Source organism: Salvelinus namaycush, chromosome 3 (assembly GCF_016432855.1).
Source record: "Salvelinus namaycush isolate Seneca chromosome 3, SaNama_1.0, whole genome shotgun sequence".
Classification (NCBI taxonomy): Eukaryota; Metazoa; Chordata; class Actinopteri; order Salmoniformes; family Salmonidae; genus Salvelinus; species Salvelinus namaycush.
In genome coordinates this window covers 76,355,385-76,382,755 of record NC_052309.1, presented here as the reverse complement: position 1 = coordinate 76,382,755, position 27,371 = coordinate 76,355,385, and the positions used below count along the sequence as shown (strand labels likewise).

General features: G+C 47.1%; 1 protein-coding gene across 1 annotated transcript in view; it reads right to left on the bottom strand.

Moving 5' to 3' along the window:
• Positions 1-419: 419 nt before the first annotated feature.
• The window catches only part of LOC120039033 (E3 ubiquitin-protein ligase SMURF2-like), a 61,676-nt gene continuing 34,724 nt past the window's right edge, over positions 420-27,371 (bottom strand). Inside the window, exons 4-20 of the mRNA XM_038984571.1 lie at positions 23,785-23,918; positions 22,244-22,309; positions 21,357-21,441; positions 20,794-20,877; positions 19,648-19,862; positions 18,372-18,456; positions 15,448-15,606; positions 15,239-15,292; positions 10,346-10,547; positions 8,429-8,532; positions 7,688-7,802; positions 5,058-5,236; positions 4,616-4,753; positions 4,215-4,335; positions 3,852-4,053; positions 3,135-3,210; positions 420-2,932 (exon numbers count right to left, since the gene is read on the bottom strand). Of these exons, the coding sequence (XP_038840499.1) occupies positions 2,833-2,932; positions 3,135-3,210; positions 3,852-4,053; positions 4,215-4,335; positions 4,616-4,753; positions 5,058-5,236; positions 7,688-7,802; positions 8,429-8,532; positions 10,346-10,547; positions 15,239-15,292; positions 15,448-15,606; positions 18,372-18,456; positions 19,648-19,862; positions 20,794-20,877; positions 21,357-21,441; positions 22,244-22,309; positions 23,785-23,918 (2,119 nt within the window). The 3' untranslated portion in view covers positions 420-2,832. The remainder of the gene's footprint in view (positions 2,933-3,134; positions 3,211-3,851; positions 4,054-4,214; positions 4,336-4,615; positions 4,754-5,057; positions 5,237-7,687; positions 7,803-8,428; positions 8,533-10,345; positions 10,548-15,238; positions 15,293-15,447; positions 15,607-18,371; positions 18,457-19,647; positions 19,863-20,793; positions 20,878-21,356; positions 21,442-22,243; positions 22,310-23,784; positions 23,919-27,371) is intronic.

Genomic DNA, 27,371 nt, shown 5'->3' with positions numbered 1-27,371 from the left:
TCGACAAACCGTTTCTGTATGAACATCGCTTTGTGCACAGGAGCATTGTCATGCTGAAACAGGAAAGGGCCTTCCCAAAACTGTTGTCACAAAGTTGGAAGCACAGAATCGTCTAGAATGTCATTGTATGCTGTAGCGTTAAGATTTCCCTTCACTGGAACTAAGGGGCCTAGCCCAAACCACGAAAACAGCCCCAAACCATTATTCCTCCCCCACCAAACTTTACAGTTGGCATGTGTACTCGACCAATAACATTTGATTTGTGGAGTTATATCAGATGCAACCCAAAATACCCAGACTAAAATTCAATAGAAAAGAATTCAAGTGTTTGTCTTCACAATAGCGAAATTCAGCCCAAATCCTTTGAAAGCCCCCCAAAACCTCTCACATACACAGACAAAACACAAGGCACAGCCACATACAAGGTGCCTCATATAATTTGACAAAGGCAAGTTTAATTAGACCTAAATTACACACAAAAATAAAATACTCCTACAAAAATGATAGTGTTAAGTACATCTAATTGCATCAGTCAGCTATAAGAGATATAGTCCTGCTCGTGGATCATGCAAAAAAAATTAAGCAACAAAAAGCTCAAATTTGACTTGTTATTAAAAAGTTCCATTCTTCAGGGAGGCAGCTATGGAGTAATGCAGAGAGATTGTGTAAGAAACAGACTGTCAAGGGATTTTTTTGTGCCATTAAAGTAAATGAATATGTTAAGATATAAAATCAATCAGTCCATGACCTATCTGGTAAATAGATAGACGTCACCTAGTACATACGGCGACAAATAGTTCTGTATGTGTAAAAAAAAAAAAAAAAAAAATTAGGTTAAAGATAAATTACAGGTTGTGTGATCCACATTAATGAACAATATCCTATCACTGTACAAAGCACCATCTGAGGACACGTCACTTTGCATACACCTCTATAAAAGAAAAAGATGAGTAATTCATTTTCAATGTATGCTAACTTAAAGAACAGTCCACGGTCATAGATTGCTAGACAGGCAGCCTTTAAAAAAAAAGAAGAAAACATTCAACAATTTGTTTGAATGAGTAGAAAATAAATATGTTCTCCCCCAAACCCATACTTGTAGAGCTAGGTTCAGGTGAGTAGAATTAGGGGGTTCATCTCATTCATTCAGATTTAATTTATAGCCAATATGGAGATATAGAAACCCAACAATCACATGTCAATGTCTACTGTTGGGTTACAATACATATGACAAATGTAGACTTTATAGCCACTCAACATAATGTACTGTATAAGACATTCAAACATTACAGAGGAAAAGGTTTTGTATCTGACCACGTCAGCTACCAAATAATACAACAAATAATATGACATCTCCTGAGAATGTGGCTTGAGGTCGGAGTGATGTTTGTTCAATTCATTGCAACTTTTTGTATGTTATTTGCTATGCGCCCATCTCAGCCCCAGGTATAAGACTGGTTGCCAATATCTTGAAAGAAATTAGCAAACTGCTGTCTTATTTAGCACCAGAAGACCATAACCGGAAGGTAGTAGTAGTTATTTGCCAGAATGACAAGAGTAGCACTTACAAAAGATGTGTGTAATCTTCACATAACAAAATGCATCAGGGTAGCAGGGACTCTTAGCCATTATTTTGTGGGGACAGAGCAGATCACCATGGTAGAAACAATCATGAAATCATGAGAAAGGCCTATGGAACTCATCATACATACCCCATCACAAGTACCTACTGGATGATGTCACTGGAATTTAAAGGGTCAGGTTAATATCTAAATAGTTGAAAAGATTCAGTCAAAAGTATTATGGCACTCAGAGGACTGTGTGTATTAAAGACAACCCACCCTTAAGACCACCTCTCTACTTACGGTGTAGGAAAGAGGCTATGTAAAGATTTCCCCCACAGCAATCTAAGTGTACTTCTTTCAAGCTTAAACAGCAAAAAAAAAAAAAAACTGCAATAATGGCAAAAGCTTTCTGAAATATAACAGAAATAAATTATATATATTATTTATAATTTTAGTGTTTTTTTTCTCATTTTCCTATTATATAAAAATAACACTATTCAAGCTATTTATTTAAATTTCCAAACAAGCTTACATGTCAGACGTGTGACACTGGTTTCTGGGAATGGATCGCTGAAAACCAGCCCACTTTCTTTGGAGAGGGTCGTTGACAATGGGGCCCTGCATGTCTTTCTCCATAAGGTCAAGTTCTGAACATGTGCTCCAAAGTCCAGCCTCTGAGTGAAGATAGATGCCCCAAGAGTCCTCAGTGGTAGAAGAGGACTCAGTCACCAGGGGGTGCAAAGGAGCCTTCATACTCCCTTCAGTCCCTGCCTCCAAACATACCAAGCACCATTCAGTGTTGTTGGTAACCATGGGTAACAATGTACTCCATCAAACCAGTGATACCTGTCTTGTTTATGTGGCCAATGTTTTGTTTAGTTGTGGACTTCCTGTTCTGCTTGGTAAGATGGTGCGTAGCTACATGGAATACTGACTATTTTTTATAATGCTAAAACTAAACTTATTAAAAAAGGAAGAGCCAGCCATTTTTGCAGTTCCACAAGTTAGTAAATAGTCTGAGTTATTAGCAGCTGAAAATGTTATTTAAAAAAAAAGGGGGGGGGGGACCCTTAGACAGACGAGACTGCTAGCTCAGGTCTCCTCTGCCCCCCCCCGGCCTGGCCACATGTCCCTATTGTGGGCGAGAGAGTCCTTGGGCCACTGGACCCCAGACGCCCCCTTCCCCTGGGTGAACTGGATGGTGGGGTCTGACTATGGTCGAGTTCCTCCACTCCTTGTTCCTGCCGACCCCTGCGTCAGCAGCGTCTCACTCCACAGCAAAGCCACACGTCTCCTCGATAGCAGTGAGCAGCTTGTCATACAGCTTGTCATAGTTCTCGTAGGGAGGAATGTCGACCCGGTTGAAGCTGAACAAACAGAGGGCAAGAGAGACTTGAACATGAGCCTTTGGTATTAGGACCTCACTATGTTCATGGTTAACATATACATGGGTGGAAACCTAAACCTAAAGCATGATGTTGATATATCAAAGTGCCCTTCCCAGCTTTGACAAAGGCATACATTGTTCCTGAAGGGCAAGCTGCAGGGTCAGAGCAGACAGACACTCACCAGGTGTGGGCTTTGGGCAGGTTGTTGGAGCTGGCATCGATCTGGTGGATGGTGAAGAGTCGTGGGCCTGCAGCACCTGTAACATATCAACAGTTACTGTGAAGCACAACGGCAGAGCACACTTCACTCACACACAAAAGACAGTACTGTACTGGACAGCTTGCTCAGCACTCTGCGGCGCCAAGTGTGGGCACTAAGAGCACTGGGTTTGTCTATGTTGTCATCGGCCTGCGCGGACCTTGGTATTGAGACCAGCAGCAGCGATGGTCCTGTTATGTAACATGGAAGAGCAGAGTGAAGCGGCATGTCAGACAGGAAGAGCAATGGATCACAGTGTGTTCCGCACGCCTGGGTGCTCTCTGGGCATCCTGTCTGACAGATCGGACCCACTGAACTACTGGACTCCGCTCAGCCTGCTCTGCATAGAGGGTTCAGCTCAGACAACAACAACAACACACTCTGAGGCCTGCTGAGCTGCCTCGGGGTACAGTAGAGTAAAATACAAACAACCCTCACCCATCTCCCTCTGGCATAAACATTCATTACGCTGTCATAACAAATGTTATAAGCCATCATAACAATCAATATTACATGCCTATAGGGGGTGGACAAGGGCTAGCTAGCAAGCAACTCTCCCAGTGAAGCGCAGTGAAACACTGAGAACCTAACTATGTAGCTACTGTACATGTCCCAGGAGGGTGAGCGCTGTGAGGGTACCTTGGAGGGCTTTGAAGCCTTGCAGGGGGACCCTGGAGGAGCCGGTGACAAACTGCAGCAACCTGGCCCGGCGCTCCTCATCGTACGACTCCACAGCCTTCCAGAACCACTTGACGATGTTGGTGTCGGTGGTGCAGTGCTTCAGCCGCGTGTTGGACTTCCAGTCGTTGATGTCAATCTTACCCAGGCCACACACTATGAGCTGAGGTGGAGAGAGGGAGAGAGTGAAATGAAAGTCAAAGGGAAACTGTAGGGAAGAAATGGATGGGAAAAATGCTGATGTCTGGGAGAATGCTGTCCTTTTTTAAAGGATGGACAGTAAAGATAAGTACTGCTAGTCTGAGGGATGTGTCTCATTCATACCTCCAGCTCTTTCTCGTCGAAGGCCTTGAGGAGGTGCTGGGAGATGACCTCGTTGAAGCCCTTCTGCAGGGCCAGGAACTGAGCCTCGATGCCTCGCAGGAAACGCCAGTTCACATACAGCCTGTAGGGAATGAGGGAGAGGGAAAGAGAGAGTCAGAGATCGATGATTCATACTGGAACGTGAAGGCAAAGCCATGACTCTGAGCCTCTTTGAGGGGTATAGCAAAGCCTTTCACATCTACTTTACTCCCTGATCCTAGGTCAGTTAACTGTGGCTGGTCACTTGTAGCTAAGCTCATCTGAAATCCAAACAGTATCTCCTCCCTGCTGGGCTTGACTGTCGACTGCTAGACCAACCCTCTTCCTGTGTGGTGAGGAGGGGTCGGTGGGGGAGTACTCACCTGACATACTCCTTCTTGGTGTCCTGGGTGACCTGGATGATTTTGCCGTTGGGTTTGAGTTCGTGCTGGATGATCTCCCCGTAGGCATTGTGCTCCACACAGAAGGTGTGGTCCAACACGCCTGTGATGTCATTGTCCCTGAGAGGTGAGAGAGACGGACAGGGGGGTTAGAGAGAGATGGTGCTGGGGGAGGGGGAATGTTAATGTATGTATGGATCAAAGTTCAGTTGAAGAGCTCATCATGTGTAGCTACATGATCATGAGTGGTTCTTTTATGGACTTTAAAAGTACACCAGTATATGTTATAGTTCACATACACCAAATTATCACCCGATGAATTAAAATGAGCCATTACAAACTATTGTCATTAAAAACCATGTTAATCTATGTGTGCGCATCTTGGTCTGTGTGAGGATGTTGTTCCCATTTCCTTCCTACTCACAGGATCCAGACCAGGCTGTTGTGGAGGTCTGGGTCCACTGACTCCATGTCGTCCAGGGTGATGGGTTTCCCCAGCAGCTGTTTGTAGAAGGGCAGGGTGAAGCCCCCGTCTATGTAGTGGCCGTGGAACACCGCCATGCCCATGATACGACCCACAAAGTGGAAGTAGGACAGGTGCTCCTGGGGAGGGGGACAGAAACACCTTTAGTCCTCTTAAACACTTCATAGTACATCCATTTAGCATGGCATCTCCCAGTCTTCAGAGAATTACCAAGATTGAGCAACTCAAGGCAGAATCCTAACTTAACTTCTACTTCATCACAATCCCGGATCCGGGAGCACCCCCATCAGTAAAAAAGCTGACTAGCATAGCGTCACAAGTAAATACTAGCATCTAAATATCATTAAATCACAAGTCCAAGACACCAGATGAAAGATACACATCTTGTGAATCCAGCCATCATTTCTGATTTTTAAAATGTTTTACAGGGAAGACACAATATGTATTTCTATTAGCTAACCACGATAGCAAAAGACACAACTTTTTTTCCCACCATTTTTTTCCTGCATAGGTAGCTATCACAATTTCGACCAAATAAAGAGATAAATAGTCACTAACCAAGAAACAACTTCATCAGATGACAGTCTGATAACATATTTATTGTATAGCATATGTTTTGTTAGAAAAATGTGCATATTTCAGGTATAAATCATAGTTTTACATTGCAGCCACCATCACAACTCTCACCAAAGCAACTAGAATAACTACAGAGACCAATGTGAATTACCTAAATACTCATCATAAAACATTTATGAAAAATACACAGCGTACAGCAAATGAAAGACAAAGATCTTGTGAATCCAGCCAATATTTCAGATTTTTTAAGTGTTTTACAGCGAAAACACAATATAGCATTATATTAGCTTACTACAATAGCCAACCACACAACAGCATTGATTCAAGCCAACAATAGCGATAACGAATAAACCAGCAAAAGATATTAATTTTTTCACTAACCTTCTCAAACTTCTTCAGATGACAGTCCTATAACATCATATTACACAATACATATAGAGTTTGTTCGAAAATGTGCATATTTAGCGGCACAAATCGTGGTTATACAATGAGAATAGTAGCCAAGCTGCCAACAATATGTCGGGAGAAATCTTGGGAGAGGCACCTAATCTAATCAGTAACTAATCATAAACTTGACTAAAAAATACAGGTTGGACAGCAAATGAAAGATACATTAGTTCTTAATGCAACCGCTGTGTTAGATTTTTAAAATTAACGTTACTACGACATGCGTTAAAGCGAGACCGCACCGAAATTAATGGCGGAAGAGTAGTTTTACATTTTTCAACAGAACAACGAATTAACATCATAAATACTTCTTACTTTTTGATGAGCTCCCATCAGAATCGTGGGCAAGTTGTCCTTTGTCCAGAGGAATCGTTGCTCGGTTGTAGATTGTCGCCTTCAACTTTGGAATTAGCAGTAAACATTAGCCATGTGGCGAAGACGTGTCCAACTCACCATAACGCAGCACAAATAAAATACCGAAAATCGCAATATACTGATATAAACTGATATAACTCGGTTTAAAATAACAACATTATGATGTCTTTAACACCTATATCGAATAAAATCAGAGCCGGATATATCTAAAGCCTATAACGGTAGTTTTCCAGAACGCCATCCTGAGGTCTGTCTTGCGTGATGGCGAAAGATGAAAAGACTGGACCCCACGTTCCCAGCCCATTTATATGGCCTCAGATCTGCCTAGCAACTCCATTCCAATTCTCACTATTTGCTGACATCTAGGGGAAGGCGTATGCAGTGCATCTCGACCAATAGAAGACATGCAAATTATTAAACTGACCCCAGAACAGCCTGCCTTATTTCAGATTTCTCACTTCCTCACAGGAAAATTGCTCCAACTTGAGTTCTGTTTTACTCACAGATATAATTCAAACGGTTTTAGAAACTAGAGAGTGTTTTCTATCCAATAGTAATAATAATATGCATATTGTACGAGCAAGAATTGAGTACGAGGCAGTTTAATTTGGGAACGAAATTTTTACAAAGTGAAAACAGCACCCCCTATTGAGAAAAGGTTTTAAGATGCATGCATGCAACTCAAACGTTTTCTTAAGTCATGCATTGATGTCGATTGGAGATTTGAGCTATAGCTCAGATTTCCTCACGCATGTCTTAAGTTAGGATTGGGCCTTTGGTAAATAATAAATACCTGCTATTCTTACAGCTGGGAATTTATTGCAGTGCGTAATCCTAACAAAGGTTAGGACTCAAAAGGTGAGCAGCAGAATCCAAACTATTTGCAGTTGTAAACTATTTCCCTTATGATGGATTTAACAACCAAATGCTATAGAGGCAGTAAAGAGTCTCAACACAGCAATTAAATAGTTGCCTAATTAATCACCAGTCTCCAGGAGATCTAGCATCTAGCATGAGAACAGCTGATAGGGAAATGGAAGGCCAAACAAATAAACAGGCAGAGGAGAGACAGAGAGATTGTGCAAGACTAGAGCAGATGAGCGGTCCGTGTGACCTGGTCTTTCACATCACAGCGGGGCGGGCTGGTGGCGGCGTCTGGGCCTCTGACTCACCGGGTTGACGGCCGAGTCGGGGTTAATCTGCAGGGTGTAGATGTCATCGCGGGAGTACTGGAACAGGCCGTAGTACGGATTCAGCATCTCATGGGACAGCAGATACAGCCACTCCCTGCACACACAGGAGACACAGAGGGACAGATAAAGAGAGACAGACGATGAGAACATCCATTGTGAAATCTCTTGATCCATTTAATATTTTTTCAAGGCAGGGAACATCAATTTCAGAAAGTGAATACTCCATGGCAATTTAAAAAGCAGAAGTATAATTCTCAGATTGGGTGCTTTAAATCAATATTACCCCTTGGGGGCCAACCTTGTTTCAGCAGATGGTGGCATTCAAATCAAAATCAAATCAAATGTTATTTGTCACATACTTCCTAAACAACCGGTGTAGACTAACAGTGAAATGCTTACTGATGGGCCCTTCCCAACAACGGAGAGAGAAAAATATAGAACAAATAATAACATGAGGAATAAATACACAATGAGATAACTTGGCTATATGCTTGAGTCAAAAGAGTTGGTGCAAAGAGGGTCAATGCAGATAGTCCGGGTAGCTAATTGGTTAACTAGTTAGTAGACTAATATCTTGGGGTAGAAGCTGTTCAGTGTCCTGTTGGTTCCAGACCTGGTACATTTACTTCTCTAACACACAATAGAAATCTTCTTTGTTCCATGATGATGCATATTGAGCATAACTTCGTTTTTTCCTCATGCTTTGCTGTGGATTTCTACCTGGCCACTCCTCCGTAGTCCAGCCCCTCCTCCCCTTTAAACTTCACCATCAGTCTCTTCCACAGGTCCTTCGGCCTCATCTTCATCACCTGGCGGTAAGACTCCTGTAACACATACAGAGATACACCTTTGTAACAAACGGGACTGGGATGGAGGACTGCATCCCCAAACTTACCGAGTACTTCCATCAGAGACCATCTGGTAAATACTGTACAGTCCAGGGTCTGTGGCCAGAGGGATGCATCTATCTGCACTGTAACGTCTGTGTGTGAGTGATGCTGGCTCTGGGGAGCCAAAGAATAAACATTCCTGTGCTCTGTCATTTAGGACCAGCCTGGCTGGCCCCTACCTGCCTAGCAATGATGTACGCCCTTTCCTCCCCTGCCAAAGTAACCTGAGTGTCCAGTCCACCCTTAATCAAAGCGCATTATCAGGAGGTGGGGGTAATAAGAGGACATTCCCCAACGTGACACATTCCACCAAGAGATCCCGTGAGTCTCACTAATGCCCCCCCCCGTCACCACTGTCCCAGTCTCAGTGGCTCATGGGAAACGGGGTAGGAATGCAGAGCATGAGTCTGGCCAAGCCCGGCCTGTCTGCCTGTCCTAAACATGCAAACCAATGACCAAAGACCTGTGCAATTCCAAATTGCTTCAAGCTGAAGACAAAAAAAAACGAAGAAAAGAAGGAACTGTCCTGAAACAATGATGAGAAACACCCCATGTTCCTCGCTGGAGGGGGCTTCTGTAGAACATTAGCAGTGTTTTAGTAACAAACTTTCCTCCTGGTACTCAGAGTCTGGGATCATTACACCCCACTCTGGGTTGGTGCGTTCACCCCACATGCCGAGAGCTGCAGACACAGGCCCTAGCCAGCTAAGTGTCGGGGACAGTCTCATTAAAAGTGGATTGTGAGAATGATAGTAAACAGACAGAACAGAAGAGTGGAACAATAACACCGCTTTCCCCCCAGAGCTGGTTCACCGTGCCCTCCAGTTACACTGAGGATGTGTCAGCGGTGACACCAGAGCTGGTCCACCGTGCCCTCCAGTTACACTGAGGATGTGTCAGCGGTGACACCAGAGCTGGTTCACCGTGCCCTCCAGTTACACTGAGGATGTGTCAGCGGTGACACCAGAGCTGGTTCACCGTGCCCTCCAGTTACACTGAGGATGTGTCAGCGGTGACACCAGAGCTGGTCCACCGTGCCCTCCAGTTACACTGAGGATGTGTCAGCGGTGACACCAGAGAAATAAGGCCTCTTATCTTTAATAGAATGTACACACTGAGACAGCTTGACAGTCCACCAGCTGACACTTGCCCACACAGTCGTATTTCTAACAGCTCGGCGTGTCCAGAAAAGCGATGAAGTTATGTCTAGCCTTAAAATCCACCCCCATCTCCCTTTTGTGTTGAGATCAGCCAACAAAAATGTCTTCCTTCAGATTAACAGACAAAGCTGTTCCAGCACATTCCATCACATATTTTACGAGGGTCATGTAGTCTGTTGCAGGTGTTGTTGCTCTGATGAGGCTCCACACCTCCCAAACTAGAAAACCTCCCCCACTGAGGAGTGCACTTCACAAAAGCCTAATTTCAAATACGAGGTCTGCTTTGGATATGAACAAACTCTCTTCACACATCATAGATAATAGCGTGGTGGATAACGCCGTGACAGAAACATGACAAGCAACGACCTTGAGGAGAGGGAAGTAGAGGATGGGAAAACCATTGCCTGAGGTAAAATATCTGGTATAATAAACTTTTACAAGTGTAAATGAGAGTGAGGAAAATGTCCAGAGTTGATGCTTTCCTTCAGGATCGGGATAGTCAACCTCTTCAGTAATACTAATTAAAGACTCAATAATGCTGGTTGTGTTCAAGAACTGAGGGAATAACACTAATTCGACGGTCTCACCTCAAAGATCTCCTCGCGGGACACCTCTATGCGGCAGTGGCCTGCCTGGGGCTGCTGCTGGGACAGCTCCTGGCGGAGGATCTTCAGCTTCTGCACCAGGTCCCTCTTGTACTTGGGCACCGTGAGGCACTCGGCCTCCTCTGGCAGATTACCTGGAGACACCAGTGCCTGCTGGGACTGCTCCTTCAGCTGGTTCTGACGGCTGGGGATGGAGAAAAAGAAGAGATGGAGAGGGAAAGATCATTGTTGAGACTTGGGGTCATAACAACACGTACAGGTACACAAAAATAAAACACCACAAAAAACCTCAAACCCAGAAACCCTAAAAACTCCAAATAAAGCCAGGCAGGAATTCTGTCTCCCTCCTTTTGCTGACTGGAGAACGAGAGGTAAACACACTGAGGTCATCTGGGAAGCACATCAAGTCAAACAAGCTGCCATGTGCCCACAGACATAGGTGGAGGTGGTATTTCTGAACAAGCACACATGAGGGGGCAGAGCCAGAGGGTGGTGTGATGTGTCCGTAGGCGCCACATTGTCTGTCTGTTTACAGGACGGAGGTGAGGTGCAGCCAGTGACCCTTCCTCCACGCCCCGCCAGGCTATCCATACAAACGGCTCTGTCGTACGCTCCTCGTGGGCAACTCCGTGGGCCCCTGCCGTGCTGGGCTCTGCCAGCTCACAGGTGTGTGCCATGCCATCTCCCCTCCCCACCTGGCCCCACGGTGGTCTCACAGAGAGAGAGACAGCACGGCACAGACAGAGAGAAAATAGACAGTTCTACAGGGGGGAAGCAAAATGTGGCCACAGCAAGAGACATCTGCAAATAGATTCAGTGTCGGTCTCATTCTGCACTGAGCAGTGAGGGTTCAATGACGGTGTCCATAGACCTCATGTCTTCAGCTTAAATTGTTCAGGAAGGTTCTTTATTTGTTTATTAACAGGAGTGACATTTCAATGCAAGTTCCTTCATAAGAGGATACGTGTTGCTGACTATAGGAAACCAATAAATGAACAACCAAGTTGTCTAGGGTCCCTAACAGCTAAGACGACCACCTCAGTGGGTGGCTGTAACTGTGATAACACATCAGTGCTGTAGAACGGTTAACCTCCAGATCAAAAGACAGGCTATGAGTATGATCTGTGGTGGTAGTGAACGAGGTTCTTGACTCCTGCCCAAATCTCTGGCATGAGAGTGAACTTCTGAACCACGGCACTGGTGGTAGAAGGCCCTTCTGCTCAAAAACAGAAACACGCACGCACACGCATGCACGCACACACAGACACAGAGAGAGAGAGAGAATCAAAAGGCCCTTTATGGAGCCAGAGCTGGAGGATTATTTGCATGCTGGCCTTTTGCACTTTAGTGGGCACACTCACCCCCTGATCAGGGTCATCAACACCAGGCTGTACAGCCAGCCACAAAGGGTTGTGTGTGTGTGTGAGTGAGAGAGAGTGAGAGAGAGGGGCAGAGTGTGTAAAGACATCCGCATGCTTCTCAGACGGAAAAGTGTGCATATATTATGACAGCATTTTGTGACGTTTTGGACTTTGGTTAGTTTTCTTCTTCTCTTGTTCGGGCACACAACATCTTTTCTTGCCGAAGTCAGTAGCTGAAGTCTACACCCCTTTGTCTGTGATTGGTCAACAGTAGGGATTCTTCAGTAAAGTCTTTGTTGTCATTCAACCAGAGATGACTCGTTTTCATGCACATTTTTTCATTTAGAAATATTACTGCACCAAACATCTTAGTTAGGTGAAAAATTGCGCTAAGATTTCCTCAGCAAAAACATCTAAATGAATGACAGATTTCTTAAATTATCGTAGATTAATTGTAACTATTTGGAGGAAGTGTATACTGGCTACGGCGTCTCAAAATTGACAAACAGTACTATTACTGCTTTCAAGCGAAGGTCTTTTAAGGGAGTACGCCAGCACACTCGTTTGGTTCGCCTAGCTGACTACGGCTAGCCGCCAGGCCGAACTGAAGCATGCTGACGCCTTATGTGTGTGGGTAAGTGTGAGCGAGGGTAAGCAGAGAGTCTGTGACAGGAGAATCATGGAGCAACAACCCATCCTGGCTAAATGGATTTACCTAGGCCCAAAAAGTACAGGATCATATAATATTGGATAAGCCAAAACCACTGAAATCCAGTCATTTCTAACAACTCAGCAAATCTATTTCTGTCTGGGACACCTACCAAACACTTGCCATTCACTGTATACAAAACCAGACAACCTTTTATTAGGTATAAATGTAATCAAATATGGCAAATACACATTCCTAGCTCTCAAAAAGATTTTTTTGGAGGGTCATACACTGAGCAGGAGTAATTGACAGTCATGTAGCAGCCATCTTGATCTTTATATCCACACACCATAATACACAGTGACAGCTTATTCTAAGGACTGACTGCTCTAGGCTCCCACTGTCTTTGGCCTCGTCTAGCTGAGCTGGCCACTTCCTGCGATCCCACAGAGCAGCAGGGCCCCATAGGGCACTCCAGTCCTCCTCCTCAATCCCTTTATTTCCTGCAGACTAGACTCAAAGGGACCGAGGGAAAGTCGTGGAGGGTGGAGGTAGGAAGGGCTGCCTCCGGACAGCACCCAAACAGAGAGGAACACTCAGACAGGGAGAGGAGAGGTACAGAGCAGCACTCCTCCAGTTTCACTCATAAATCAAACATTCCTGCCCCGTCACACACACAGACACAGACACAGACACAGACACACACACACACACACACACACACACACACACACACACACACACACACACACACACACACACACGTGTGCATTCTCTCTTTTTCTAACTTGTTTTAAGAGAGTAAGATGGCGTGGTGTGTTACCTGCTGAAGCTCAGACAGTAATACAGTGAACTCAGTGTAAAGCTAGAGAACACTAGACTCCTGGGAACTGATCCTCTGAGTGTTCATGCCAGAGTTCAGAGGGCAGATCTGAGGCCCAACAAGGTTTTTGTTACCTATTGTCCAGTGACCAGGCTTAGAGTCAGGAGATTGCAACATCACAAAAACGTATTGTGGCCCGCCGAGGCAATGTCTTTAGCAAATAAAAGGGGTAATAAACTATAGCTTGAAGGACACGTATATATCAAACATTTTTGTGGGATGACAGCATGAGGGGTGAGAATTTCTGAAATCGTTTGCCTTGATAAAAGGCAGATGTCTTGATGGAAAACCACGCCGGCCTTCTGATATATTTTCCATAGTTTTGTCGCTGGTTGGAATGTCACTCCCACCCTTCGTCTCAGCCAGAGTCCAGCTTCTCTGCTCCACAGCGGTCAGTGAGGGGATAAAATCAGAGAAGGTATTCTCAGATAGGATGATCCAGTCAGACTGGGTCAGGCCCATGAGCCCTCTGCTAACCAGCAGACTGCACACTCTAAACCTCTGAGCCACCATCCAATGTGTGTTACATTAGTGCACACCTAGAGATCCTGTTGACTGCATTAACACAGGCAGCCTAATTCTGATCTTTTTTTCATTCATTGGTCTTTTGACCAATCAGATCAGCTCTGAAAAAGATCTGATGTCAAAGATCTGATGTGATTAGTCAAACTACCAACTATTGGGAAAACATCTGAATTGGGCTGCATGTGTAAATGCAGCCTTAGGTTCTCCAAGACAAAGCCAAGGGTTTCTTCCTTTAAAGCAGAACCCAGGGAAGGTATGTGGTTGGATCCAGGGCCCATCATACATCATTCTAATGGCCACAAACCCGCTCTTGGCTCAGCTTAAACACCTTCCATTTCAATACAATTCTTCCTCTCAAACAAAGACATCAATAACCTAGTAAACTCTAATTCCCAACTTTAAAGTGAAATAATAATCGGACCAGTGCTTTTTAAAAAGAAGAAACACTGTGCACTGCTTTTCACACATCTGGACATTATTGTGCTTTAGACAAGATTCCTGCATTACAAACATACATGGCGTGCCAGCCTGGGATTTATATGATTTTCAGAGGACCGCAGAAAAAGCACCAAAGTCCCAAACACGTTCTTTGATCTGTCAGAACAGGGGAAAATAACAGCAGATCTTTTCATCGGTGCATTCCGCCTCTCCCGGCACGGAGCAGGAATGAGGTCACACGGAGGAGGCCCACCGAACCCGCCCGTACTCTGCTCCACCTTTACACTGCACTGTGGGTAATGCTGCATCTATCGTTACATGGGCCGTGTTTAAACAGCTGCGAGGAAAAATTCTGAAGCGCATGCACTGACGAACACAGCACACACACACACGTACCAACACACACACACACACACACACACACACACACACACACACACACACACACACACACACACACACACACACACACACACACACCACACACACACACACACACACACACACACACACACACACACACACACAATCTCGCACACACACAATTCATTCATTGACTCGGGCATCAAATTTATGCTCCGTTTCCTGGACGTAAGACGCTCCTCAGCCACAGACACATCAGTCTTGGTTTCCACATTGTTATCTGATGTCGAGCCAAAACAAGCTTTGTGACGGATTGTGTGCTAAAACCCCTGCATGATCAAAACCGCTGCCGGGCGGTGGAATGCAGCCTTGTACGTGCAGTGTGTGTGTCTGGATGGGTGAGGTTGTGTGTGGGAGTGTGTGAGGGAGAGTGTGTGCACAGGAGAAAGGCTGCTCTGATAGCTGAACCCCAACAGGTGTTTAACACACCTTGGCACTGGACTCTCCTGTAAAACATCCTGTGTGGGGGAGTCAATATGTCTGTGTGTGTATCTGTGTGTGTGTGTCTGTGTGCAGTCTGTTCTGTCTCCCCAGAACCAAGTGTTGGAGAAATAGAGGTCGGCCACAGAATAGAGGGGGGAAATAGAGGGACTCACCTGATCGGACTGTTCTGAATTTCGATGCCGCTGCGGGAACCATTGGGGCTTGGGCTGCAGAACACAAAACAAAACACCACAGTTACACAGCCACACTGCCAGCCAGTCATACAGTACAGTTCTCCCTCAACTACTTCTCATTTTATCTGGGCTGTTATGAGGCTCTGGACCATGTTTAATTTGTGGCGCTGGTATAACCCGATACTCACTTAAGGACTAGATGCAGGTTGGCGGAGAGGCGCGGGTCTGTGAACTGCGTAGTGCGGTTGTTGTGGTCCACGAAGTAGACCCGGCCGGTGGCTGTGTTCCTGATCTCCCAGCCAGGGGGCAGTGGGCCCAGCTCCTCACAGTTTACATTACTCAGGTCTCTGGGAAGCACAAATCCCCAACACAGTCAGAGGTGAAGGGCAGAAAATAAAAAGAATAAGACATAAGACCAATCAAAGTCAAGGTATGAAGCAGACCTCAAGGCTGACGGTAACTGGGAAACAAAGAGGCGTGAGAAAAGATTCCAAAACGACATCACTTTTATTCAATTTTTCTTCTTCCCGTCTAAATGATTTATTGCTGCCATGCAATCCTTTCAGCTGGACTCCTTTAGCTGTCTGTGGAGAGCAACTAAGAAATGACAGCAGCCCCACTTCAACGGTAGTGACTTATCGGACTGAGGCCCAGCCAAATGACCAAGCCTCTCAGCACTGGGAGCTTGACAGCCCAGCATCTGCTGCACACACAACCAGGGTGTGGCGTGACCAAGATAGATGGCATTTTTCTTGCACTTGATGCTATCACACATATTTCCACGGGGGCAAGAGAACAGCAGCGTCTAGGTATTTTTCAATCATTGACTTTCTTTCTATTGACTCTATTCCCAGTAGACTGACGTGTTGATGTGTGATCTCCTCTGGGCCTGTGGTAATCCATGACACACATGCCTGAGTGAGTGGCGTCTCTGAGCCACATGTACAGTAGGGCTGAAGACTGTGTGCTGAGAGCTGAGGGTATGGAGGGAGAGGGCGTGCCAGAGGTGTCTGCTGTGAATCCTCTCAGATCCCTGTGGTTTACATTTACATGCCATTTAGTGGACTCTTTTATCCAAAGCGGCTTAAAGTCATGAGTGTATACATTTCACATACGGGTGGTCCCGGGAATCGAACCCACTATCCTGCCATTGCAAGCACCATGCTCTACCAACTGAGCGACAAAGGACTGTGACACCAGCCCTCTATCGTAGCTTGTCAGCATGTAACCAGCAGCATATTTACAGAAGGGTCCGGACAAGCCTAAGGAGAGCTAGCCACTGATTGTTCATCCCATGACAGAAACATAGGTGGGGGTAGGTGATGGTCTATATCAACAGCCTCACCCAAACCTGCATGAAACTACATTACAGCATCCCAGATCATCCTGTTTTTGTCATCAGCCTCAAATCATTTGTGTTGGAAATACTTAATGTGTGTACTGCGTATAGTGTACAGAGAGTATGTATGTGTTTAGACAGTGGTGGTGGTGGTGGGTATACCTGGGCACTGTGTGTTCAGACAGTGGTGGTGGTGGGTATACCTGGGCACTGTGTGTTCAGACAGTGGTGCTGGGTATACCTGGGCACTGTGTGTTCAGACAGTGGTGCTGGGTATACCTGGGCACTGTGTGTTCAGACAGTGGTGGTGGTGGGTATACCTGGGCACTGTGTGTTCAGACAGTGGTGGTGGTGGGTATACCTGGGCACTGTGTGTTCAGACAGTGGTGCTGGGTATACCTGGGCACTGTGTGTTCAGACAGTGGTGCTGGGTATACCTGGGCTCTGTGTGTTCAGACAGTGGTGGTGGGTATACCTGGGCACTGTGTGTTCAGACAGTGGTGCTGGGTATACCTGGGCTCTGTGTATTCAGACAGTGGTGGTGGGTATACCTGGGCACTGTGTGTTCAGACAGTGGTGCTGGGTATACCTGGGCTCTGTGTGTTCAGACAGTGGTGGTGGGTATACCTGGGCACTGTGTGTTCAGACAGTGGTGGTGGGTATACCTGGGCTCTGTGTATTCAGACAGTGGTGGTGGGTATACCTGGGCACTGTGTGTTCAGACAGTGGTGCTGGGTATACCTGGGCACTGTGTGTTCAGACAGTGGTGCTGGGTATACCTGGGCACTGTGTGTTCAGACAGTGGTGGTGGGTATACCTGGGCACTGTGTGTTCAGACAGTGGTGCTGGGTATACCTGGGCACTGTGTGTTCAGACAGTGGTGCTGGGTATACCTGGGCACTGTGTGTTCAGACCGTGGTGGTGGGTATACCTGGGCACTGTGTGTTCAGACAGTGGTGGTGGGTATACCTGGGCACTGTGTGTTCAGACAGTGGTGGTGGTGGGTATACCTGGGCACTGTGTGTTCAGACAGTGGTGCTGGGTATACCTGGGCACTGTGTGTTCAGACAGTGGTGCTGGGTATACCTGGGCACTGTGTGTTCAGACAGTGGTGCTGGGTATACCTGGGCACTGTGTGTTCAGACAGTGGTGCTGGGTATACCTGGGCACTGTGTGTTCAGACAGTGGTGCTGGGCATACCTGGGCACTGTGTGTTCAGACAGAGGTGCTGGGTATACCTGGGCACTGTGTGTTCAGACCGTGGTGGTGGGTATACCTGGGCACTGTGTGTTCAGACCGTGGTGGTGGGTATACCTGGGCACTATGTGTTCAGACCGTGGTGGTGGGTATACCTGGGCACTGTGTGTTCAGACAGTGGTGGTGGGTATACCTGGGCACTATGTGTTCAGACCGTGGTGGTGGTGGGTATACCTGGGCACTGTGTGTTCAGACAGTGGTGGTGGGTATACCTGGGCTCTGTGTGTTCAGACAGTGGTGCTGGGTATACCTGGGCACTGTGTGTTCAGACAGTGGTGCTGGGCATACCTGGGCACTGTGTGTTCAGACAGTGGTGCTGGGCATACCTGGGCACTGTGTGTTCAGACAGTGGTGCTGGGCATACCTGGGCACTGTGTGTTCAGACAGTGGTGCTGGGCATACCTGGGCACTGTGTGTTCAGACAGTGGTGGTGGGTATACCTGGGCACTATGTGTTCAGACAGTGGTGGTGGGTATACCTGGGCTCTGTGTGTTCAGACAGTGGTGGTGGGTATACCTGGGCACTCGAGGGTCGTGCCATGTGCTGACTCCTGTCTGGGTGTGGAGGAAGTACACCTGGCCCTGCTGCGTGGTCCTCTGCTCTGTAAGGGGGGAACAATAGCATGGCTACTCATACAGGTATAAGAGGTACAGAGCAATGATTACAGACAAGTACACACATGTGAGAGATGAGTGAGAGAATGGGATGAGTGAGAGATGAGTGAGAGTGAGAGATGAGAGAGAGAGATGAGTGAGAGATGAGTAAGAGGGTGAGAGGTGAGTGAGAGATGAGTGAGAGTTGAGTGAGAGAGTGAGAGATGTGAGTGGATGATAAGGAAAATAAAGCTGTTAGTTATACATTTGTTCCACTGTGAGGATTGTTATTGGTGCGTCAATGTGCGTGCGTATCTTGATCCGAGCGTGTGTGGAAGCGTAAGAGAGATCACACAGACGGAGATAAAAGCAGGGATTGAGTCAGTTTGGATCCCAGTTGCGGGGCTGACGGGGAGAAGATGGTTGTCTGTGTGTTGGTGAGCTCATTCATCACAGCTTGACAGAGATATTTCCATGAGCTTGGAAGCTCTTCTCTGGCATTCCTTAGGACCCACCGCCCTGCCTCTCTAACATGCGTGTACATAACCCCCCCCCCCCCCCGCCGAGCGCAATGCATTCGACACAGAGTGACACTTCTTGGCCCGCCACTGGGGCTGCTGACAGCGGTTCAGAGGAGCTTGCCCAAAAAGAGACAGCACCCTCCTAATTTTGAAGAGCTGGGCTGGGCTGCTGTTATTTACTCCTCTGGCCAGCACTCCTAAATCTTCAGCAAGACTACACAGTGTCTGAATATCAAGCAGCCGCCCATGGGCTGCATGTGAGGAAGGAGAGAGGAGGGGGAGGAGTGAGCGGCTGCCGCCAGCCTTTAACTGCTAGATCGATTCAATTTGTTTTTTTAAATGGGGCCTGTCAGGCTGCTTATGCTGCGCTGCAGAGTCATGGTGGCTGTGCTGTTGGGACTGAATAGGGACACAGATTAGCAGGATGATTCAGCTGAGCGTTGGGCTGAAGAGAGGAGGAGGGAGGCAGTTAACACCGAGGCATTGCAATGACGACACCGGTCTTAAAACAGAAGTAGACACGTCTGTCATAGACGATGTTCATAATACAGAATGCTCCAGTCTAGTCTGGCTGTGGGAACCGAAGTGGTAGTCCTATAGTGTGATTGTGTGATTGTGTGTATGTTGGTGTATGTCCGGTGTGTCCATATTGTGTGTTAGAATCCTCTTTCCACTAACCGTATCCCTCAGGCAGGTCTGGGGGTGTGTGGAGGTGTGTCCTGCTCATGTAGTTCCTGTGTCTCTGGGAGCGGACGCGTCTCTCCTGGGCCCGCTGGTCGCTGGACAGGACACACGGAATGGTGGGCGTGGCCCCGTTGGTGCTCAGGATGGGCGTGTTCTCATCCACAATGCAGCTGAGAGGCCGGCCCGGGCTGGAGTACTCCGACGCAGGCCTGGGAGAGACAGGGAACAGGAGGAGATCACAGTCAGACAAGGAGGGTGGGTTATAATATATCCTTCATGGTAGGTTTGTTCAAATCAGGCCCGTGTCTACTCATATTTCATATCTAGCTGTGCTTGTAATACGCTTAGATGCTAGGGCTAGGCATTGGCTTGAGCCTGCTTTCTTAAGCATCACGAGGTCAGTGAGGCAGAGACACAGGCACACACAGACACACAGAGCAGTATTGAGTGAGGGGCCTGAGGCCAGTCTAGAGCAGAGCAGAGTAACAGGAAGGGAGCTGATAAGGGAGCAAAGAGAGAGAGAGACTGTGGAGCAACAATACCGTCTGGAGTATAAGAGTCTTAGGGCCCCGTTCAATAGTCTGCAGTCTCCTGATACAAATTCAATGCTGTCTAGGTCTTGGGGACTCATGCCTCATGCCATGGGTTTGAGGTTGGGTAGTGGGTAAGACTGTGTACTCACTCAGCCTGGACTCAGGGACAGACATAACATAGTAAATGTAAACCGGTCTCTCTCCATTTAGTATATGTTACAAATTACAATTCGTATGATGTTACAAATTGCAATTTGTACAATATGTTAAGAATTTTCAATACGTATGATATGTTTGGAATTCCACTTTGTTGTGGCTAACATTTAAGCTAGGTGGCTAATGTTAGCTAGGCTAGGAGTTAAGAATTAAGGTTAGGATTAGCTAATATGCTAAGTAGTTACTAATTAGCAAAAATGCTAAAGTTTGGGTTGCTAGACATTCGCTATATACGCCCACCCATCCTACCCGACCAACCTCCCTCCTTTAGTGTTTTGGCTTCAGTAACCTTGTGTCTTATGGCATCATATCAAACATATCATACTAATTTGAGTGTCACAGATTTACATTTACTAAGTTACATCAAGACTTTGAGGCCAGGCTGACTCACCTGGTAGGCCTCTCCCACTGTGTGGTGCGTGTGATGTGGTTCAAGTACTGGATTCGGCCAGACGCAGTCCTCCGCTCCTCCCAGCTGGATGCAGTAGATACAAACACACACACATACAAAGCAGTGAGTGGACATTGAGGGAAACCAAGTTCAGGTAGTACCTTCTGTTTCAAAACATTTCCCCCCTACTAAACATGACCCAGATATTCCCCACAGAGCTTCTTGCTAGCTAATAGGACGCAGTCTCCCATCTGCTCACCCAATCCCTCTGGCGCACACCAACCCCAGACTAGACTACCTAACCCCAGCCAACATCATTGGCTCAGTGCTGAGGTCAGTCGTGCTAAGCTGGTGAAGTGTCTGAACAGCAGAGCCTCTGGCTACTTAGATTGGAGTCTGGGACACCACACCACATGCTGTCTGGAACACTTTTGGTTGTGGGGCAGTGTGGTTATCATAGGCTCAGACTGGCCCTGCTGTGAGGGTATGATGTGGTGGGTCCACTGTCCAGTACGGACAAATGTTAAATGGAGTTGTGGTGTGTTGGTGGGTATGGTACTCACCCGTCTGGCAGGTCATTGTCAAACAGACGGCTGCAGTCCACCACTGGGCCTCCTGTGCCTATTCTGTCTCTGGACTGCAGGCTCACTTTGGACACACAGACACATTCAGATACACATAGGAGAATGACTGGGTGGTAGAATCTCACTTTATTCATGTCCTCTCATACCAGAGACTAAAACAGAACTATTTTAAAACTGTGAATTGCTGTAATGCAATACTGTAATGATGTTATTTAGGGCTAAATGAGGAATCCATTTTTAAGAGGATCACATGGTCAAATCCTCTTGTGCGTGACAAGATGATCGTGTCTGGAAGTAGAAGTACCAGCCGTCTGCACTCTGACAGTGGCCTGACCAGTCCCGAATCCCAGTTCTGGAAAGGACCCAAGAAGTGAGTGGAGGGCACGTATTAATGCTAGACTCTGTCTACTGTAGCTAGCTAACCCTGGCCTCTCTGCCCAGGCTCTGCCCAGGCTGTTCAGTGCTCATGTTGGTGGGTCAGAGGTGCTGTGACTGTCTGTCACCAGGCCCTGTGGTGCAGATGGAAATGCGGGCCGTCTGAAGTCAGAGGGAGGCGCTCGAAACGCTCAGGGCCAGCGCTCAACGCTTTACACACCAACAAATCACTGGGAAAATAAGTCCCTCTGCAGGCTCAGGTTACTGGAGGGAGACTACATGGTGTTGGGAGGGTTTCTTGTTCTCTTTCCTAGTCCTCTTTCTATGCGTGGTGGTGTAGTGAGGTCTTATCAGCATTATAAAAACAACTGTGGTTAGCCTGAGGTTCTAATAATGGAGTGGTAACACTTCAGGTACATAACAGTGTTACGTGAATGTACGTGAGTGTGTGGTGAAAGTCTGTGTGGCCTGCTGGTCACTGCTGTACTCACCCACTATCTGACCCCTCACTGTGTCACTGTCATTGAGGCCCAGCTTGTTCATGTCCAATCTCTGATCTGTGGAGGAGAGAGGGGAAGGAGGAGAGAGAGGAAAGGGGGATCGATCACTGTCTGAGAGACATGTAAACTAGCATGTGTTGGGAGGGTTTTTGTCCCCGCAGACAAGTCCCTTTGCTCTGTATCGTTTACATCACCCACAGTGAATTCCTCTCTCTCCCCCCTCCCTTGGAGGCTGGGTATGGGATATGCACTGGAACAGATGGTCTGTGGAGTGGCCATGGGCCGTAAAAAAATCACTGAGCATCGGTACCGAGCAGCCTGCAGTTCACTACAGAGGTCAAACATTTGACAAATCTCTGCACAAAGCCGGCACTATTCCACCCAGACTGAACATGGACATGAACCCCTGCCAATGTCTGGAAACTCTTTGTCTACGTTCTCAGCCTAGGCTGAAAAACAAAGCAAAAAAAAATGTCAGGAATACCACGTTGCCTGCAGACATGAGAAATGCCACTATCTGTTCACTGTTGTCTGAGTGTCATGCAGATCAGCTCAGGATGTGCGTCTAGACTAAACAGGGACCAAAACATGGTCGGTCAAACCATTACAAGACTGGGGCAATGAGCGTGCACACACAAACCCAAAGCCCCCTAAAACGCCTGTGGACAGGACACAGTGGACCAGCTGCAAAAAGCACAAGCGAAAAAATGACAAACATACACTTGAATAAGACCACAACCGAGGGACATAACAAATCTATGCTTACATTTAAATAGCTGTACAATTATGCATGTCTGAGTAAAATGACCGGTTGTCTAGATTTGCAGACCGAGATAAACGGAGGTTAGTCACTGTGGCGCATGCATGCTGCCAGTCTATGGGATAGACGAGGGTGGAGGGCGTGAGGAGGGGGGAATGAGAGGAAATGCAGAGGCAAACTACTCACAGCTGAGGCAAAGGGTTCGGGTTTTCCAGGAAAACAAGTGTCAGGGGCTTCTAGGAAAAGCAGTGGGATTTTGTCCTTTTTCCGTCTACAAGACCGTAGCAGGCCTATCAGCATAGTATACATACAGTGGGAGGGGGAGGCACTTTGGTAAAGCCATCACTGGGTCCCTGTCTGGCTGCCACTGCTGCGTTGGCTTGGAGCGCCAAGCCTCAATCTCATTTAGCCATTCGCTTCTGACATGACACGTTTACAGTGATTGTGGGCTGATGCTGATTGTCTTTTCCTGTTCTGGCACTGCAGAATGTGACCCCTCTCACAACCTGGTCTGTGCCCTGTCAGGAATAGGGAGAGAGTGTGCGCACTTGTGAGGGTACAGCTCAATGTGTCACTGTGACAGGAGAAGGGGATTATTAGCCTGTGACTCTGCTAGCCTGTGACTCCGCTAGCCTGTGACTCCGCTAGCCTGTGACTCCGCTAGCCTGTGACTCCGTTTGTGGGACAGACAATGGGTCACTAGACAGACATTACCTCACAGCATTAAATACACACACACACACGCACACTAATTCAATCAGGTAGTCCTTACAGCCGGTGTCTTTGAGGCGGTTGATGGCGTTGGATAGAAGGCGTACACAGCCCAGGAAGCCAGCCCCCTGCTTCTTATGGATCTTCTTGTGGTTCCACACGCTGATGGTGATGGAGTCAGACTTGCCAATATATCTGAGGAGAGAAGAGAGTGACCAGTCACTAACAATGTACTGTAGATGTTACTAAAGCCCGTGTGAATGCACTGTTCCAATAGGCCAGTCTTTGCCTGGATGTCCCCGCTGGGGAGGCACACATCCGCTCGTGGCTGCCTGTCACCGCGGGCTGCGTCCCCACAACAACACAGTCAGGAGGTGTCTGAGAGGGATTTTCCGCCCGACGTCTGTGAATGTGCGACTCCCGACCCCGAGAGTCTGGGTACGAGACGGACGAACGAAGACAGATCCTGTGAGTCATAAATCATCCAAAGGCAGCCCTTCGACCCAAAATCACCCAGAGAGGGAGAGAGAGAAATGAAAGAGACAGAGAGGAGGAGAGGCTGAAAGACAGATAGAAAGAGGGATAGTGTAAGTGAGGAAAAGAAGGAGAGAGTGAACAGTTGAACCATGACATTACTCCCTGACTGCCTCTGTTATCACTCTGTGTGTGTCAGTCGAGGCCTGGGTATTAAACTCACACTACGTGAACCTGACGTGGCACATCTGTTCGGCCCAGTACCCTTCCTCAGTGTAAAATTAATCATCCATAGTTAGCAGACTGCATCCCACTATAATTATCATGCTGCTTACCGAAACTAAAGGGATGTGAAACAATGGGGCTGTGAGTAAGATGTCTGGACATTTTGAGTGGAAGCCAAATGCCTGTCTGGGGTGCTATCTGAGAGCATTAGAATGCAGGACAGATTTGTAGGGGGGAATTATTACATCCAACACAGATCTGGATATGATTATTTGATCAAATAATAAGGGCAGTAGACTAGACATTGGATTAAGTTTTTCAAAACAAGATACAGTATGTTTACATACACTATACACATGCCAAACATACCAAACTCTCAGATAATATGATTACTTGTAAGATAAGATAAGATAAGAGTTTCTCCTCTTAGGCCATCTCTATGTTATGTCTCTGGTTGGTTTAGTTACAGTATATGGCATATTGCATGGCAGTTGGTGCTAGGCAGGCCAGGCTGTCACACTTCCTCAGCAGGCAGAACAGGACCAGCTGGGACCTGGGGACACTACCGCCACCTGGTCCCCCTGTCCCCATAGCAGCAGAGATGGGACACAGAGGAACAAGGGCCTGGGCCAGGCTATGGGAACACAACATTGTGCATGTGTCTTTTCATCCCAATATTTGTATCTATGAAGTTATGGGAGATTAATTAACATCTCATCATTATATATCAGTGACGTGCACAATACGGAAGTGGTCCGACGAAGCAGATGCTAAGCTACAGGACTGTTTTGCAAGCACAGGCTGTAATATGCTATGCGATTCATCCAATAAAATTGAGGAGGTTACCACATCAGTCACCGGCATCATTAATAAGTGCAACATCCGCACTGAGCTAAAGGCTAGAGCTGCCGGTTTCAGGGAGCAGGACAGTATTCCGGACGCTTATAAGAAATCCTGCTACAACCTCCAACGTGCCATCAAACAGGAAATTTGCTAATACAAGACTAAGATTGAATCCTACTACAACGGCTCTGACGCTCGTTGGATGCGGCAGGGCTTGCAAACTATTACGGGGTACAAAGGGAAACCCAGCCACGAGCTGCCCAGTGACGTGAGCCTTTCCAGATGAGATAAAAGCCTTCTATGCTCGCTTCGAGGCAAGCAACACTGAACCATGCATACAGTTCATTGACTATAGCTCAGCGTTCAACACCATAGTGCCCTCCAAGTTTATTACTAAGCTAAGGACCCTGGTACTGAACACCTCCCTTTGCAACTGGATCTTGGACTTCCCGACGGGCCACCCCCAGGTGGTGGAGGTAGGCAACAACACATCCGCCACGCTGACCTTCAACACGGGGTGCGTGCTTAGTCCCCTCCTGTACTCCCTGTTCGCCCGCTACTGCATGGCCGTGCACAACTCCAACACCATCATTAAGTTTGCTGACGACACGACGGTGGTTGGCCTGATCAGAGATGACGATGAGACAGCCTATAGGGAGGAAGTCCAAGATCTGGCAGTATGGTGCCAGAAAACAGGTAACGGAGGGCTGAACATGCCCCCATCCACATCCATGGGGCTGTAGTGGAGTGGTGAAATTATCATGGTCCACACACACCAACACAGTCGTGAAGGCACGACAACACCTTTTCCCACTCAGGAGGCTGAAAAGATTTGGCATGGGCCCTCAGATCCTCAAAAGGTTATACAGTTGCACCACCGTTTGGCATCCGACTGCAAGGCGCCATCCAGGACCTGGACGCCAGGGAACTCGGCCCCAGTGATGTACTGGGCCGTTCGCACTACCCCCTGTAGCACATTGCGGTTGGATGCCAAGCAGTTGCCAGTCATGGGAAGGCCTTCAAAATCGTCAAAGACTCCAGTCGCCCAAGTCATAGACTCTCTGCTACTGCACGGCAAGCGGTACCGATGAACAAAGTCTGGAACCAACATGACCCTGAACAGCTTCTACTCCCAAGACAAATAGTTAACCAGCAGCTACCTGGACTACCTGCATTGAGCCTTTTTGCACTAACTCTTTTGACTCATCACTTACGCTGCTGTTACTGTTTATTATCTATCCTGTTCCCTAGTCACTTTATACCTATGTACATATCTACCTCAAATACTTCGTACCCCTGCACAACGACTTGGTACTGGTACCCCAATGTACATAGCCAAGTTATCGTTATGCATTGTGTATTTATTATTACGTGTTTTACCTGTCTATTATTTCTCTATTTTCTTTCTCTCTGCGTTGTTGGGAAGGGCCCGTAAGTAAGCATTTCACTGTTTGTCTACACCTGTTGTTTTCAAAAAATGTGACAAATAAAATGTTATTTGACATATTCATTAACATATTATACTTCTTAGTATAAATGTAGTTTGAAGCGTGCTGAAAAAGAAACTGATAGGTTTGTCCCTAATAGGGCTACAGAGCCGTATTACAGTCCAGTCTGTCTGCTCCACATACTTTAACTGGGCTGGATAGGAGTCGAGGAGAGGCAGTTTGCCAGCGAGACACAGTCTGCTATCCTTGGCATACAGGCCACTTCCGCAACAATGCTGGCTGGGGTCAGCAGTCACGGGCCAGTCTGTTGGTCTGACCACTGACAGCACCACTGAGGAGGCCCTGACGTGTCAATGTTGCCATGAGCACATACACTTCCTCACGCTGTGCACATACAACCAATGGAAAAAAGCTTCAGTGCCAATTAAGCAAAGTCTTTTCTGGCTCTGCTGAGCGTGAGCACCTGGTGTTTCAGACACCATTTGAATATGTGTGAGTGTGCTCAGCTACCCTCAGTCAATTAGACTCCACACACTGAGGAGAGTCCATGTGCCTTAGCATGGAGTAGTAATCCTTAACCCTGACACACAGAGGGAGGGCACCTAAAGGTTTAACATAGTCATTAACAGGAAGAAACACAGGCAGGTTCCAGGTGATA